The 17,847-nt window shown below is 57.4% G+C and overlaps 1 protein-coding gene across 1 annotated transcript in view; it reads right to left on the bottom strand.

The window, feature by feature from the left end:
• The window catches only part of SORL1 (sortilin related receptor 1), a 156,103-nt gene extending 143,265 nt beyond the window's left edge, over positions 1-12,838 (bottom strand). Inside the window, exons 1-2 of the mRNA XM_075327372.1 lie at positions 12,621-12,838; positions 7,508-7,624 (exon numbers count right to left, since the gene is read on the bottom strand). Coding sequence (XP_075183487.1) covers positions 7,508-7,624; positions 12,621-12,821 — 318 coding nt within the window. The 5' untranslated portion in view covers positions 12,822-12,838. The remainder of the gene's footprint in view (positions 1-7,507; positions 7,625-12,620) is intronic.
• Positions 12,839-17,847: the final 5,009 nt, after the last annotated feature.

Raw genomic sequence — 17,847 nt, 5'->3', positions numbered from 1 at the left:
AGACTCGCGTCCGTCGTGACCACCGCCCAGGATGGGGGCAGGAAGGATTTTCCCTTCGACAGAGAAGTGGGAAGAAGCCACAACTGAAGAGAGGTTTTGGCTGCCAGAGAAAGGGAGACGTTCCTGTCTAAGGACGTCGACCTCTTGTCCCATTTGCGGAGAATGTCCCATTGGAGTGAACGCAGATGAAACTGCGCAAAGGGGACTGCCTCCATCGCTGCCACCATCTTCCCCAGGAAGTGCATGAGGCGCCTCAAGGGGTGTGACTGGGCCCGAAGGAGAGAGTGCACCCCAGCTTGCAGCGAACGCTGTTTGTCCAGCGGAAGCTTGACTATCGCTGAGAGAGTATGAAACTCCATCCCGAGGTAAGTCAGTGATTGGGCCGGAGTCAATTTTGACTTTGGGAAATTGATGATCCACCCAAACCTCTGGAGAGTCTCCAGAGCAACGGCCAGGCTGTGTTGACATGCCACCCGGGAGGGTGCCTTGACCAGGAGATCGTCTAAGTAAGGGATCACCGAGTGGCCCTGAGAGTGTAGGACTGCCACAACGGATGCCATGACCTTGGTGAAGACCCGTGGGGCTGTCGCCAGGCCGAAAGGCAGTGCCACAAACTGAAGGTGTTCATCCCCAATGGCAAAACGCAGGAAGCGTTGATGCTCTGGAGCGATCGGCACATGGAGATAGGCATCCCTGATGTCGATTGATGCTAGGAAGTCTCCTTGTGACATCGAAGCGATGACAGAGCGGAGGGATTCCATGCGAAACCGTCTGGTTCTCACATGTCTGTTGAGCAATTTGAGGTCCAAAACGGGACGGAATGATCCGTCCTTTTTTGGCACCACGAACAGGTTGGAGTAAAAACCGCGACCACGTTCCTGAAGGGGTATGGGGATCACAACTCCTTCTGTCTTCAGAGTGTCCACCGCCTGAGCAAGTGCATCGGCTCGCTCGGGGGGCGGAGATGTTCTGAAGAAACGAGTCGGAGGACGAGAGCAGAACTCTATCCTGTAACCGTGAGACAGAATGTCTCTCACCCATCGGTCTTGGACATGTGGCCACCAGGCGTCGCCAAAGCGGGAGAGCCTGCCACCGACCGAGGATGCGGTTTGTGGAGGCCGAAAGTCATGAGGAGGCCGCCTTAGAGACGGTGCCTCCGGCGGTCTTTGGAGGACGTGACTTAGACCGCCATGCAGAAGAGTTCCTCTGGCTCTTCTGTGGCCTGTTGGACGAGGATGATTGGGATCTGGCTGAGGGCCGAAAGGACCGAAACCTCGCTTGAATTTTCCGTTGCTGAGGTCTGTTTGGTTTGGACTGGGGTAAGGACGAGTCCTTTCCCTTGGATTGTTTAATGATTTCATCCAATTGCTCGCCAAACAATCGGTCACCAGAAAAAGGCAAACCGGTCAAGAACTTCTTGGAAGCAGAGTCTGCCTTCCATTCGCGTAACCACATGGCCCTGCGGACTGCCACCGAATTGGCGGATGCTACCGCTGTACGGCTAGCAGAGTCCAGGACGGCATTCATGGCGTAGGATGAAAAAAACGACGCCTGAGAAGTCAAAGACGCTACTTGCGGAGCAGAGGTACGTGTGACCGCATTAATCTCAGACAGACAAGCTGAGATAGCTTGGAGTGCCCACACGGCTGCAAAGGCCGGAGCAAAAGACGCGCCTGTGGCTTCATAGATGGATTTCATTAGGAGCTCTATCTGCCTGTCAGTGGCATCCTTGAGCGATGAACCATCTGCCACTAGTACTACGGATCTAGCCGCCAGTCTAGAGACTGGAGGATCCACCTTGGGACACTGAGCCCAACCCTTACCTACGTCAGAGGGGAAGGGGTAACGTGTGTCATTAAGGCGCTTAGTAAAGCGCTTGTCCGGAAAAGCTCTGTGCTTCTGGACAGCATCTCTGAAGTTAGAGTGATCGAAAAAAGCACTCCGTGTACGTTTGGGAAACCTAAACTGGTGTTTCTCCTGCTGTGAAGCCGACTCCTCCACAGGTGGAGTTGGGGGAGAAAGATCTAGCACCTGGTTGATGGACGCTATAAGGTCATTTACTATGGCGTCCCCTTCAGGTGTATCAAGATTGAGAGCAACGTCAGGATCAGAGCCCTGAGCTGCGACCTCCGCTTCATCCTCCAGAGAGTCCTCAAGCTGAGACCCCGAGCAGCGTGAGGAAGTCGGGGAAGATTCCCAGCGAGCCCGCTTAGCCGGTCTGGGACTGCGGTCCGTGCCGGAGTCCTCCACGTGATACCTAGGGGCCACCCCAGGAGCACGCTGCGGCGCAGACCGAGAGGGGCCTGGGGGCAATGATCCCGCAGTGCCCGGGGCCTGTGTAAGGGCCGGTCTGGACTGCAAGGCTTCTAGTAGCTTAGCAGACCATTTGTCCATAGACTGAGCCATGGATTGTGAAAGTGACTCAGAGAGTTTCTCAGCTAAAACTGCAAACTCTGTCCCTGCCACCTGGACAGGGGAAGCCGGCGGTACCACCTGAGCCGAGGGTCCCACCAGTGCCCGAGGCTCCGGCTGAGCGAGTGCCACAGGGCCCGAGCATTGCTCACAGTGAGGGTAGGTGGAACCTGCAGGTAACATAGCCGCACAAGAGGTACAGGTTGCAAAATAACCCTGTGTCTTGGCACCCTTGCTCCTTGTGACCGACATGCTGTTCTCTCCTAGGAGAGTAATCACTGAGGGTATATAGCCAAAGGCTAAACACTGCGGCCGAACCTAGAAAATGTATACAAATATAATATATATATATACAGTTCGGCACCCTAGGGGGACCAGCACCGGGTGACCGGTGTGGCTTACCGACCGCCCAGAGCGGTGTGTGTCCACCAGATTCCCTGCCTTGGGTCTCCCAGAGCTGCAGCCAGATGTCCTCCACCGGCAGAATGTGTTTAAAACATGGCTGCCGGCGTTCTAAGGGGAGGAGGGAGCCGTGGGCGTGATTAATAAAGTGCGGGAATCTGGTGCCCCAGAGTGATGAGTGAGGGGGGAGGAGGACACTAAAGTATGCTCCAGCCCTCACTGTCGACGTCAAGCCGACTGTCCCGCCCTTACCCCTGACTGGCAGGCCCGGGGGCGGGAGTTTAATGCACTAGGCCGCAAAAGCCGGGGACTAAATTTAATACCGCGGCCGGCAAGCAGGCGCGGTCGGCGCGGTAGTCCCGGTCGTCACACAAAAACAGCAGCCGCTGCAGCGTCTGAGACCAAGTGCTCCATGCACCGTCCCCAAGGGGACACAGAGTACCTTTATGATGCAGGGCCTGTCCCTGATGATACTCAGTCTCCTGTCCGTCAGATTCCCCCAGGGGCTGCGGAGGGAGCCCGGTCCCAGTGAATGGATGACCGTTTAGGATCCCACTTCTCCCAGAGCCTCTAAGGGATGGGGAAGGAAAACGGCATGTGGCTCCAGCCTCTGTACCCGCAATGGGTACCTCAACCTTAACAGCACCGCCGACTTAGTGGGGTGAGAAGGGAGCATGCCGGGGGCCCTGTTAGGGGCCCTCTTTTCTTCCATCCGATACAATCAGCAGCTGCTGCTGACTAAAATGTGGAGCTTGCGTGAATGTGTGCCTCCTTCAACACAAAGCACAAAACTGAGGAGCCCGTGATGCACAGGAGGGTGTATAGGCAGAGGGGAGGGGTTACACTTTTTAAAGTGTAATACTTTGTGTGGCCTCCGGAGGCAGAAGCTATACACCCAATTGTCTGGGTCTCCCAATGGAGCGACAAAGAAACTGCAAAATCATCAGAGGAGCAAATACTTATTTTCCCCACTGTATAATTATTTTAAAGAATATTCAGATTTTTGGAGAAAACTACATTCAGCTCCATCAAATGATCCAGAGACGTCACATATATACATCGCAGAGGACAAAGAAAATATAGACACTAGTTTACCACTTTGTCAAGTTCATCAGTCCTCCTCTGTCAGTCCTCCTCTGTCAGTCCTCCTCTGTCAGTCCTCCTCTGTCAGTCCTCCTCTGTCAGTCCTCCCTCCTACTCTGGACTCCTCTGGCACCTTCCCTCCCTCTGCACTTCTCATCCGATCTCTCCGGACTGCTCAGCCCGACCTCCAGCCGAACTCTCTCAAAAGACCCTCCATTTATCGAAAGGATCCCCCACACTGTTCTGCCCTCCTTCCTCTGGATGCCTCCTCTTTCTCTCCCCCTCCCTCCAGACGCCTCCTCTCTCCCTCCCTCCATCCAGACGCCTCCTCTCTCCCTCCCTCCATCCAGACGCCTCCTCTCTCCCTCCCTCCATCCAGACGCCTCCTCTCTCCCTCCCTCCCTCCAGACGCCTCCTCTCTCCCTCCCTCCCTCCAGACGCCTCCTGTCTCCCTCCCTCCATCCAGACGCTTCCTGTCTCCCTCCCTCCATCCAGACGCCTCCTGTCTCCCTCCCTCCATCCAGACGCCTCCTGTCTCCCTCCCTCCATCCAGACGCCTCCTCTCTCCCTCCCTCCATCCAGACGCCTCCTCTCTCCCTCCCTCCATCCAGACGCCTCCTCTCTCCCTCCCTCCATCCAGACGCCTCCTCTCTCCCTCCCTCCATCCAGACGCCTCCTCTCTCCCTCCCTCCATCCAGACGCCTCCTCTCTCCCTCCCTCCCTCCAGACGCCTCCTCTCTCCCTCCCTCCCTCCAGACGCCTCCTCTCTCCCTCCCTCCCTCCATCCAGACGCCTCCTCTCTCCCTCCCTCCCTCCATCCAGACGCCTCCTCTCTCCCTCCCTCCCTCCATCCAGACGCCTCCTCTCTCCCTCCCTCCCTCCATCCAGACGCCTCCTCTCTCCCTCCCTCCCTCCATCCAGACGCCTCCTCTCTCCCTCCCTCCATCCAGACGCCTCCTCTCTCCCTCCCTCCCTCCATCCAGACGCCTCCTCTCTCCCTCCCTCCCTCCATCCAGACGCCTCCTCTCTCCCTCCAGACGACTCCTCTCTCCCTCCCTCCAGACGACTCCTCTCTCCCTCCCTCCAGACGACTCCTCTCTCCCTCCCTCCAGACGACTCCTCTCTCCCTCCCTCCAGACGCCTCCTCTCTCCCTCCCCTCCAGACGCCTCCTCTGCCCCTCCCTCCAGACGCCTCCTCTGCCCCTCCCTCCAGACGCCTCCTCTGCCCCTCCCTCCAGACGCCTCCTCTGCCCCTCCCTCCAGACTCCTCCTCTGCCCCTCCCTCCAGACTCCTCCTCTGCCCCTCCCTCCCTCCAGACTCCTCCTCTGCCCCTCCCTCCCTCCAGACTCCTCCTCTGCCCCTCCCTCCCTCCAGACTCCTCCTCTGCCCCTCCCTCCCTCCAGACTCCTCCTCTGCCCCTCCCTCCCTCCAGACTCCTCCTCTGCCCCTCCCTCCCTCCAGACTCCTCCTCTGCCCCTCCCTCCCTCCAGACTCCTCCTCTGCCCCTCCCTCCCTCCAGACTCCTCCTCTGCCCCTCCCTCCCTCCAGACTCCTCCTCTGCCCCTCCCTCCCTCCAGACTCCTCCTCTGCCCCTCCCTCCCTCCAGACTCCTCCTCTGCCCCTCCCTCCCTCCAGACTCCTCCTCTGCCCCTCCCTCCCTCCAGACTCCTCCTCTGCCCCTCCCTCCCTCCAGACTCCTCCTCTGCCCCTCCCTCCCTCCAGACTCCTCCTCTGCCCCTCCCTCCCTCCAGACTCCTCCTCTGCCCCTCCCTCCCTCCAGACTCCTCCTCTGCCCCTCCCTCCCTCCAGACTCCTCCTCTGCCCCTCCCTCCCTCCAGACTCCTCCTCTGCCCCTCCCTCCCTCCAGACTCCTCCTCTGCCCCTCCCTCCCTCCAGACTCCTCCTCTGCCCCTCCCTCCCTCCAGACTCCTCCTCTGCCCCTCCCTCCCTCCAGACTCCTCCTCTGCCCCTCCCTCCCTCCAGACTCCTCCTCTGCCCCTCCCTCCCTCCAGACTCCTCCTCTGCCCCTCCCTCCCTCCAGACTCCTCCTCTGCCTCCTCCCTCCCTCCAGACTCCTCCTCTGCCCCTCCCTCCCTCCAGACTCCTCCTCTGCCCCTCCCTCCCTCCAGACTCCTCCTCTGCCCCTCCCTCCCTCCAGACTCCTCCTCTGCCCCTCCCTCCCTCCAGACTCCTCCTCTGCCCCTCCCTCCCTCCAGACTCCTCCTCTGCCCCTCCCTCCAGACTCCTCCTCTGCCCCTCCCTCCAGACTCCTCCTCTGCCCCTCCCTCCAGACTCCTCCTCTGCCCCTCCCTCCAGACTCCTCCTCTGCCCCTCCCTCCAGACGCCTCCTCTGCCCCTCCCTCCAGACGCCTCCTCTGCCCCTCCCTCCAGACGCCTCCTCTGCCCCTCCCTCCAGACGCCTCCTCTGCCCCTCCCTCCAGACGCCTCCTCTGCCCCTCCCTCCAGACGCCTCCTCTGCCCCTCCCTCCAGACGCCTCCTCTGCCCCTCCCTCCAGACGCCTCCTCTGCCCCTCCCTCCAGACGCCTCCTCTGCCCCTCCCTCCAGACGCCTCCTCTGCCCCTCCCTCCAGACGCCTCCTCTGCCCCTCCCTCCAGACGCCTCCTCTGCCCCTCCCTCCAGACGCCTCCTCTGCCCCTCCCTCCAGACGCCTCCTCTGCCCCTCCCTCCAGACGCCTCCTCTGCCCCTCCCTCCAGACGCCTCCTCTGCCCCTCCCTCCAGACGCCTCCTCTGCCCCTCCCTCCAGACGCCTCCTCTGCCCCTCCCTCCAGACGCCTCCTCTGCCCCTCCCTCCAGACGCCTCCTCTGCCCCTCCCTCCAGACGCCTCCTCTGCCCCTCCCTCCAGACGCCTCCTCTGCCCCTCCCTCCAGACGCCTCCTCTGCCCCTCCCTCCAGACGCCTCCTCTGCCCCTCCCTCCAGACGCCTCCTCTGCCCCTCCCTCCAGACGCCTCCTCTGCCCCTCCCTCCAGACTCCTCCTCTGTCCCTCCCTCCAGACTCCTCCTCTGTCCCTCCCTCCAGACTCCTCCTCTGTCCCTCCCTCCCTCCAGACGCCTCCTCTCTCCCTCCCTCCAGACGCCTCCTCTCTCCCTCCCGACGCCTCCTCTCTCCCTCCTCCCTCCAGACGCCTCCTCTCTCCTTCCCTCCCTCCAGACGCCTCCTCTGTCCCTCCCTCCCTCCAGACGCCTCCTCTGTCCCTCCCTCCAGACTCCTCTCTCTCTCCCTCCCTCCCTCCAGACGCCTCCTCTCTTCCTCCCTCCCTCCAGACGCCTCCTCTCTTCCTCCCTCCCTCCAGACGCCTCCTCTCTTCCTCCCTCCCTCCCTCCAGACGCCTCCTCTCTTCCTCCCTCCCTCCCTCCAGACGCCTCCTCTCTTCCTCCCTCCCTCCCTCCAGACGCCTCCTCTCTTCCTCCCTCCCTCCCTCCAGACGCCTCCTCTCTTCCTCCCTCCCTCCCTCCAGACGCCTCCTTTCTCCCTCCCTCCCTCCCTCCAGACGCCTCCTTTCTCCCTCCCTCCAGACGCCTCCTTTCTTTGTCACTCCTCCTCCGTCCTCTCTCCATCAGAGACACATGGTTCCAGAGTCACTCACATTGCTGCTCTTGGTGCCCAGGGATCCAAGACTGTCTCTGGTGAGACCCACGATGACGTTACTTCTCTCTCCCGCCCAGTGGACCACGATCTGATTGTGGGAGTCATTGAGGCTGACCTGAAAAGAGAGGTCGAGAATTATCATCCATTATATATTAGAACATTACAAAGAGAAGTGGAGGCCGCGCTGCACAACTGAGCACAAGACAAGGCCATTACAGGCTCTAGTATGAGAAATCCACGCCTCACAGATCCTCAACTGGCAGCTTCATTACATAGCACCCGCAAAACGCCAGTGTCACCGTCTACAGTGAAGAGGCGACTGCGGGATGCCGGCCTTCAGGGCAGAGGGGCAAAGAAAAAACATATCTGAGACTGGCTAATAAAAGGAAAAGATTAATATGGGCAAAAGAACAGACATTGGACAGAGGAAGATTGGAAAAAGTGTTATAGACAGACGAATCGAGGTGTGAGGTGTTTGGATCACACAGAAGAACATTTGTGAGACGCAGAACTACTGAAAAGATGCTGGAAGACTGCCTGACGCCATCTGTCAAGCATGGTGGAGGTAATGTGATGGTCTGGGGTTGCTTTGTGCTGGTAAAGTGGGAGATTTGTACAAGGTAAAAGGGATTGTGAATAAGGAAGGCTATCACTCCATTTTACAACGCCGTGCCATAGCCTGTGCACAGCGCTTGATTGGAGCCAATTTCATCCTACAACAGGACAATGACCCAAAGCAACCTCCAAATTATGCATGAACTATTTAGGGAAGAAGCCGGCAGCTGGTATTATCTGTAATGGAGAGGCCCAGTCACCAGACCTCAACCCTATAGAGCTGTTGTGGGAGCAGCTTGACCGTATGGTACCAAAAAGTGCCCATCAAGCCAATCCAGGGAGGGGGGAAGCATGGGGCGAAATATCTCCAGATTACCTCTGCAAATTAACACCTAGAATGCCAAAGCCTGCAAAGCTGGAATTGTGCAAAGAAGCGATCTGTGCTGAAAGCCAAGTGTGAAGAGAACATTATTATTTCATGTAACAATCATTATTCCTGACCTCGTCACTGTCTGCACAATGTTCTCTATTCATTATGGAACTCATCTGATAAATAAAAGTAGGATATTTATGGAAAAGACAAAATTGTCCGGGTGACCCCAAACTTTTGAACAGTAGTGTAGATGGGACGTGTAATGAGGGGGGTGTGATGCCCGGCTGGCTGGATGCTGGCAGCTGTGTGGTGTGCGGGGGGCTCAGGATCAGATCAGTTATGTTTGGGGTAAACACATAATACGCAGAGTCAGTGTTTGCAGAAGGTGCAGACTTCCGGGATGACAGCTCATACACACAGGGCGGCTGGGAGACAATCTGTTCCCCGAGGACGAGTGTTACCAGGTGGAGCTCCGCACACATCCAGGAGGCCGGGCTGCCATTGGCCCAGTGCGCTGCGTTCAGCACGACGTCTGGATTTCAGTCGAAATACCAGAAAAATTGTAATCTAATAGGACTGGTGACAAAGCCGCTCACTTTACCGAAGCCGGCGACACGGTCGCTGCATTTACCCTTCCTCCACAGCAAACATCGCACCCGATCCTGGAGGACGGATCCAATATCATCTGTGCAACAGCTATAAATCAATCTGTGAATCTGCCCGGTACAAGACGACACGACTGACACCAAAGACAAGAGAATAGGCACCCAAATAATACTGATGAGGAACGCCAGAGGAAGGAAGAGCAAAGCGAACCCCAAAATAAGGGATATCCGCCATAGAAAAGGCACTGTACACACATCACTGATATAGACTTACCGCCTGCATTATACCTCAGAGCTGCACTCACTATTCTGCTGATGCAGTCACTGTGTACATAGATTACTGATCCTGAGTTACCTCCTGTATTATACTCCAGAGCTGCACTCACTATTCTGCTGGTGGAGTCACTGTGTACATACATTACTGATCCTGAGTTACCTCCTGAGCTGCACTCACTATTCTGCTGATGCAGTCACTGTGTACATACATTACATTACTGATCCTGCCTCACCTCCTGTATTATACTCCAGAGCTGCACTCACTATTCTGCGCTGATGCAGTCACTGTGTACATACATTACTGATCCTGAGTCACCGTTTACATATATTACTAAGGCTACTTTCACACATCCGGTTTTTGCTCTGCGGCACAATACGGCGTTCTGCAGAAAAACCGCAACCGGCTTTTGTAACGCCGGTTGCGTTTTTTTTTTCAATAGACTTACATTAGTGCCGTATTGTGCCGCAGGTGCTTGCGTTCGGTCCGGTTTTTGCCAAATGCGGCAGATTTAGCCAATGCGGCGGCCGGATAGAACGTTCCCTGCAACGTTTTTTGCTCCGGAAAAAAAAAACGCATCGCGCCGCATCCGGCCGCTGCGGCACATTTTTCAATGCATGCCTATGGATGCCGGATGCGGCGCGATGCGGAAAAAACCCACATCCGGCCGCCGCATGCGTTTTTTTCCACTGCGCATGCTCAGTAGCGTGCCGCAACCGGAAAAAAACGGACCGACCGCATGTAAAAACTTATGCAAAGGATGCGGTGTTTTCGCCGCATCCGTTGCATAGGTTTCACAGCCGGATTGAGCCGCACAGCTCAAACCGGATGTGTGAAAGTAATCCTGTACTGATCCGAGTTACATTCTGGCATGGTCTTCCTGAAGCAGGTGGCTCAGGATGAATAGAGGAATAAGTGATCTTATGAGCACTGACATGGCGGCTTCTCTGGGATCGTCCCATCAGTCCTGATCGTCTCAGGACACAATATAATACCGCCGGTGGCGCAGGAGAAATAATAGCGTTTTCGGTTCGGTGTCGCGGCTCTCAGCTCTGTGCAACAATAAAAGCTTTATTATAAAGAGACAAGAGGCGGCGGATTCTGACCCTGGGGTGACACGATACCATCAGCGTGAAGAGTCGCAAGTGCACGCAGGTATAGTATATGGGGGGCGATAACGCGGGCGATGAGTGGTATAACGAAAATTCACCAGTATCAGTGTATAATGGGAGCAGCCACACCGAGGGGCAGCACGGGACCAGCAACAGGCGCAGCACGGGACCAGCAACAGGCGCAGCACGGGACCAGCAACAGGCGCAGCACGGGACCAGCAACAGGCGCAGCACGGGACCAGCAACAGGCGCAGCACGGGACCAGCAACAGGCGCAGCACGGGACCAGCAACAGGCGCAGCACGGGACCAGCAACAGGCGCAGCACGGGACCAGCAACAGGCGCAGCACGGGACCAGCAAAAGGCGCAGCACGGGACCAGCAAAAGGCGCAGCACGGGACCAGCAAAAGGCGCAGCACGGGACCAGCAAAAGGCGCAGCACGGGACCAGCAAAAGGCGCAGCACGGGACCAGCAAAAGGCGCAGCACGGGACCAGCAACAGGCGCAGCACGGGACCAGCAACAGGCGCAGCACGGGACCAGCAACAGGCGCAGCACGGGACCAGCAACAGGCGCAGGGTCCTGCGGGTGAGGAGCATATACAGCAACCTGGTGTCATATACAGAGGACAGACATACTGTATACAGAGGACAGGGGGCAGTATATATACACACACAGGGCTGTATACAGGGGGGGGCAGTATATATACACACACAGGGCTGTATACAGGGGGGGCAGTATATATACACACACAGGGCTGTATACAGGGGGGGCAGTATATATACACACACAGAGCAGTGTACAGGGGGCAGTATATATACACACACAGAGCAGTGTACAGGGGGGGCAGTATATATACACACACAGAGCAGTGTACAGGGGGGGCAGTATATATACACACACAGAGCAGTGTACAGGGGGGGGCAGTATATATACACACACAGAGCAGTGTACAGGGGGGGCAGTATATATACACACACAGAGCAGTGTACAGGGGGGCAGTATATATACACACACAGAGCAGTGTACAGGGGGGCAGTATATATACACACACAGAGCAGTGTACAGGGGGGCAGTATATATACACACACAGAGCAGTGTACAGGGGGGCAGTATATATACACACACAGAGCAGTGTACAGGGTGGCAGTATATATACACACACAGGGCTGTATACAGGGGGGGCAGTATATATACACACACAGAGCAGTGTACAGGGGGGCAGTATATATACACACACAGAGCAGTGTACAGGGTGGCAGTATATATACACATACAGGGGGCAGTATATATATATATACACACACACACAGGGGGAGCAGTATATACACACAGGGCTGTATACAGGGGGGGGGGGGGGCATTTTTTATACACACACAGGGCTGTATACAGGGGGGGGGGGGCATTTTTTTATACACACACAGGGCTGTATACAGGGGGGGCAGTATATACACACACACACAGGGCTGTATACAGGGGAGCAGTATATATACACACACACAGGGCTGTATACAGGGGAGCAGTATATATACACACACAGGGCTGTATACAGGGGGGGCAGTATATACACACACACAGGGCTGTATACAGGGGGGCAGTATATATATACACACACAGGGCTGTATACAGGGGGGCAGTATATATATACACACACAGGGCTGTATACAGGGGGGGCAGTATATATACACACACACAGGGCTGTATACGGGGGGAGCAGTATATACACACAGGGCTGTATACGGGGGGGTAAGTGTATATATACACAGGGTTGTATACAGAGCGCAGTATATATACACAGAGGGCTGTATACGGGGGGAGCAGTATATATACACACACACAGGGCTGTATACAGGGGAGCAGTATATATACACACACACAGGGCTGTATACAGGGGGGGGCAGTATATATACACACACACAGGGCTGTATACAGGGGGGGGGCAGTATATATACACACACAGGGCTGTATACGGGGGAGCAGTATATATACACACACACAGGGCTGTATACAGGGGAGCAGTATATATACACACACAGGGCTGTATACAGGGGGGGCAGTATATACACACACACAGGGCTGTATACGGGGGGGTAAGTGTATATATGCACAGGGTTGTATACAGATCGCAGTATATATACACAGAGGGCTGTATACACATGTACACAGGTGTCACACATCCCGGCTCCCTCCTCACCTGACCGTACAGCCGCACCGGGTGCTCGGCGCTGGGCTGCGGGCTCCTCCTGCTCCGCTCTCCGGTCCTCTCAGGTCCCCGGTACCGGGCGGTCACTGTGCCCCCCTCAGCAACGACGACACCCAGACACAGCATCCACATCCCGGCTACCGAAAGCGACCACCGCCGCCGCCGCCTCCTCATCGCCTCACGCTCCGCCATCTTCTGGCAACACGTGACCCCCCTCACAACACCGCCGCCTACCGGAGACACATGACCTACCGGCACCGGTCACCTCAGCGAGCGGCGACACTGCCGACCCCCCGGGTATGCGTGGTCACACATCACCCCCCCGCCGATGTCATTCATGTCCAAAAAACTCTCTTCCGATATCTTCATATGTCGGTCAGGTCCCCCCTGTCTGTAAGTGGCAGCCATGTCACCTCCCCGCCTTGTTGTCTCCAGGTGTTGGTCACATCCCCCGCAGGTCTCCAAGTTTAGGTCACGACCCCCCATGTCTCCAGGTGTCAGTTATGTCCCTCCCATGTCTCCAGGTGTCGGTCACGTCCCCCCCAGATGTCTCCAGGTGTCAGTCACGTCCCCCCCTCAGATGTCAGATGTCAATCACATCCTCCCCATGTCTCCAGGTGTAGTCACGTCCCCCCCATGTCTCCATGTGATGCCACGCCCCCCCCCCCCCATGTCTCCAGGAGTCGATCATGCCCCCCCTGAGGTTCCAGATGTCGGTCATATCCTCCCCATGTCTCCAGTTATCGTCACGTCCCCCCCCATGTCTGCAGGTGTCGTCACGTCCCCCCCCCCATGTCTCCAGGTGTTGTCACGCTACCCCCGATGTCTCCAGGTTTCGTCACGTTCCCCCCAATGTTTCCAGGTGTCGGTCACATCCTTCCGATGTCTGCAGGAGTCAATCACGTTCCATCTGAGGTTCCAGACGTTGATCATGCCCCCCTCAGGTGTCGGTCACATCTTCCCCATGTCCCCAGGTGTCGTCACGTTCCCCCCCATGTTTCCAGGTGTCGGTCACATCCTCCCCATGTCTCCAGGTGTTGTCACGTTCCCCTCCCATGTCTCCAGGTGTCGTCACTTTCCCCCCCATGTCTCCAGGTGTCATCACCTCCCCCCCCCCATGTCTCCAGATGTCGGTCACATCCTCCCCATGTCTCCAGGTGTTGTCACGTTCCCCCCCATGTCTCCAGGTGTCGGTCACATCTTCCCCATGTCTCCAGGTGTCGTCACGTTCCCCCCATGTTTCCAGGTGTCGGTCACATCTTCCCCATGTCTCCAGGTGTCGTCACATTCCCCCCATGTCTCCAGGTGTCGGTCACATCTTCCCCATGTCTCCAGGTGTCATCATCTTCCCCCCATGTCTCCCGGTGTCGGTCACATCCTCCCCATGTTTCCAGGTGTCATCACGTTCCCTCCAATGTCTCCAGGTGTCGGTCACATCTTCCCCATGTCTCCAGGTATCATCACGTTCCCACCTATGTCTCCAGATGTCGGTGACATGTCCCCCATGTCTCCAGGTGTCGTCACGTTCCCCCCATGTCTCCAGGTGTCGGTCACATCCTCCCCATGTCTCCAGGTGTCGTCACATTCCCCCCATGTCTCCAGGTGTCGTCATGTTCCCCCTCATGCCTCCAGGTGTCGGTCACATCTTCCCCATGTCTCCAGGTGTCGTCACGTTCCCCCCCATGTCTCCAGGTGTCGGTCACATCTTCCCCATGTCTCTAGGTATCATCACGTTCCCACCTATGTCTCCAGGTGTCGTCACGCCCCCCCCTTCATGTCTCCAGGTGTTGTCACGCTACCCCCGATGTCTCCAGGTTTCGTCACGTTCCCCCCCCAATGTTTCCAGGTGTCGGTCACATCTTTCCGATGTCTGCAGGAGTCAATCACGTTCCATCTGAGGTTCCAGACGTTGATCACGCCCCCCCTCAGGTGTCGGTCACATCCTCCCCATGTCTCCAGGTGTCATCATGTTCCCCCCCATGTCTCCAGGTGTCGGTCACATCCTCCCCATGTCTCCAGGTGTCGTCACGTTCCCCCCCATGTCTCCAGGTGTTGGTCACATCCTCCCCATGTCCCCAGGTGTCGTCACGTTCCCCCCCATGTCTCCAGGTGTCGGTCACATCCTCCCCATGTCTCCAGGTGTTGTCACGTCCCCCCCCCCATGTCTCCAGGTGTCATCACTTTCCCCCCCATGTCTCCAGGTGTCATCACCTTCCCCCCCATGTCTCCAGATGTCGGTCACATCCTCCCCATGTCTCCAGGTGTTGTCACGTTCCCCCCCCCATGTCTCCAGGTGTCGGTCACATCTTCCCCATGTCTCCAGGTGTCGTCACATTCCCCCCATGTCTCCAGGTGTCGGTCACATCTTCCCCATGTCTCCAGGTGTCATTATCTTCCCCCCCATGTCTCCAGGTGTCGGTCACATCCTCCCCATGTCTCCAGGTGTCGTCACGTTCCCCCCAATGTCTCCAGGTGTCAGTCACGTCCCCCCCTCAGATGTCAGATGTCAATCACATCCTCCCCATGTCTCCAGGTGTAGTCACGTCCCCCCCATGTCTCCATGTGATGCCACGCCCCCCCCCCCCCCCCCATGTCTCCAGGAGTCGATCATGCCCCCCCTGAGGTTCCAGATGTCGGTCATATCCTCCCCATGTCTCCAGTTATCGTCACGTCCCCCCCCATGTCTGCAGGTGTCGTCACGTCCCCCCCCCCATGTCTCCAGGTGTTGTCACGCTACCCCCGATGTCTCCAGGTTTCGTCACGTTCCCCCCAATGTTTCCAGGTGTCGGTCACATCCTTCCGATGTCTGCAGGAGTCAATCACGTTCCATCTGAGGTTCCAGACGTTGATCATGCCCCCCTCAGGTGTCGGTCACATCTTCCCCATGTCCCCAGGTGTCGTCACGTTCCCCCCCATGTTTCCAGGTGTCGGTCACATCCTCCCCATGTCTCCAGGTGTTGTCACGTTCCCCTCCCATGTCTCCAGGTGTCGTCACTTTCCCCCCCATGTCTCCAGGTGTCATCACCTCCCCCCCCCCCATGTCTCCAGATGTCGGTCACATCCTCCCCATGTCTCCAGGTGTTGTCATGTTCCCCCCCATGTCTCCATGTGTCGGTCACATCTTCCCCATGTCTCCAGGTGTCGTCACGTTCCCCCCATGTTTCCAGGTGTCGGTCACATCTTCCCCATGTCTCCAGGTGTCGTCACATTCCCCCCATGTCTCCAGGTGTCGGTCACATCTTCCCCATGTCTCCAGGTGTCATCATCTTCCCCCCATGTCTCCCGGTGTCGGTCACATCCTCCCCATGTTTCCAGGTGTCATCACGTTCCCTCCAATGTCTCCAGGTGTCGGTCACATCTTCCCCATGTCTCCAGGTATCATCACGTTCCCACCTATGTCTCCAGATGTCGGTGACATGTCCCCCATGTCTCCAGGTGTCGTCACGTTCCCCCCATGTCTCCAGGTGTCGGTCACATCCTCCCCATGTCTCCAGGTGTCGTCACATTCCCCCCATGTCTCCAGGTGTCGTCATGTTCCCCCTCATGCCTCCAGGTGTCGGTCACATCTTCCCCATGTCTCCAGGTGTCGTCACGTTCCCCCCCATGTCTCCAGGTGTCGGTCACATCTTCCCCATGTCTCTAGGTATCATCACGTTCCCACCTATGTCTCCAGGTGTCGTCACGCCCCCCCCTTCATGTCTCCAGGTGTTGTCACGCTACCCCCGATGTCTCCAGGTTTCGTCACGTTCCCCCCCCAATGTTTCCAGGTGTCGGTCACATCTTTCCGATGTCTGCAGGAGTCAATCACGTTCCATCTGAGGTTCCAGACGTTGATCACGCCCCCCCTCAGGTGTCGGTCACATCCTCCCCATGTCTCCAGGTGTCATCATGTTCCCCCCCATGTCTCCAGGTGTCGGTCACATCCTCCCCATGTCTCCAGGTGTCGTCACGTTCCCCCCCATGTCTCCAGGTGTTGGTCACATCCTCCCCATGTCCCCAGGTGTCGTCACGTTCCCCCCCATGTCTCCAGGTGTCGGTCACATCCTCCCCATGTCTCCAGGTGTTGTCACGTCCCCCCCCCCATGTCTCCAGGTGTCATCACTTTCCCCCCCATGTCTCCAGGTGTCATCACCTTCCCCCCCATGTCTCCAGATGTCGGTCACATCCTCCCCATGTCTCCAGGTGTTGTCACGTTCCCCCCCCCATGTCTCCAGGTGTCGGTCACATCTTCCCCATGTCTCCAGGTGTCGTCACATTCCCCCCATGTCTCCAGGTGTCGGTCACATCTTCCCCATGTCTCCAGGTGTCATTATCTTCCCCCCCATGTCTCCAGGTGTCGGTCACATCCTCCCCATGTCTCCAGGTGTCGTCACGTTCCCCCCAATGTCTCCAGGTGTCGGTCACATCTTCCCCATGTCTCCAGGTATCATCACGTTCCCACCTATGTCTCCAGGTGTCGGTGACATGTCCCCCATGTCTCCAGGTGTCGTCACGTTCCCCCCCCCCCATGTCTCCAGGTGTCGGTCACATCTTCCCCATGTCTCCAGGTGTCATCACGTTCCCCCCCATGTCTCCAGGTGTCGGTCACATCCTCCCCATGTCTCCAGGTGTCGTCACGTTCCCCCCATGTCTCCAGGTGTCGTCACGTTCCCCCCATGTCTCCAGGTGTCGTCACGTTCCCCCCATGTCTCCAGGTGTCGGTCACATCTTCCCCATGTCTCCAGGTGTCATCACGTTCACCCCCCATGTCTCCAGGTGTCGGTCACATACTCCCCATGTCTCCAGGTGTCGTCACGTTCCCCCCCATGTCTCCAGGTGTCGGTCACATCTTCCCCATTATTATACCCCATGTCTCTAGGTATCATCACGTTCCCACCTATGTCTCCAGGTGTCGTCACGCCCCCCCCTTCATGTCTCCAGGTGTTGTCACGCTACCCCCGATGTCTCCAGGTTTCGTCACGTTCCCCCCCCAATGTTTCCAGGTGTCGGTCACATCTTTCCGATGTCTGCAGGAGTCAATCACGTTCCATCTGAGGTTCCAGACGTTGATCACGCCCCCCCTCAGGTGTCGGTCACATCCTCCCCATGTCTCCAGGTGTCATCATGTTCCCCCCCATGTCTCCAGGTGTCGGTCACATCCTCCCCATGTCTCCAGGTGTCGTCACGTTCCCCCCCATGTCTCCAGGTGTTGGTCACATCCTCCCCATGTCCCCAGGTG

This window comes from Anomaloglossus baeobatrachus, chromosome 11 (genome assembly GCF_048569485.1).
Source record: "Anomaloglossus baeobatrachus isolate aAnoBae1 chromosome 11, aAnoBae1.hap1, whole genome shotgun sequence".
NCBI classification, from domain to species: Eukaryota; Metazoa; Chordata; class Amphibia; order Anura; family Aromobatidae; genus Anomaloglossus; species Anomaloglossus baeobatrachus.
The sequence above is the reverse complement of the archived record's forward strand: the minus strand, read 5'-3'. Positions and strand labels throughout refer to the sequence as shown.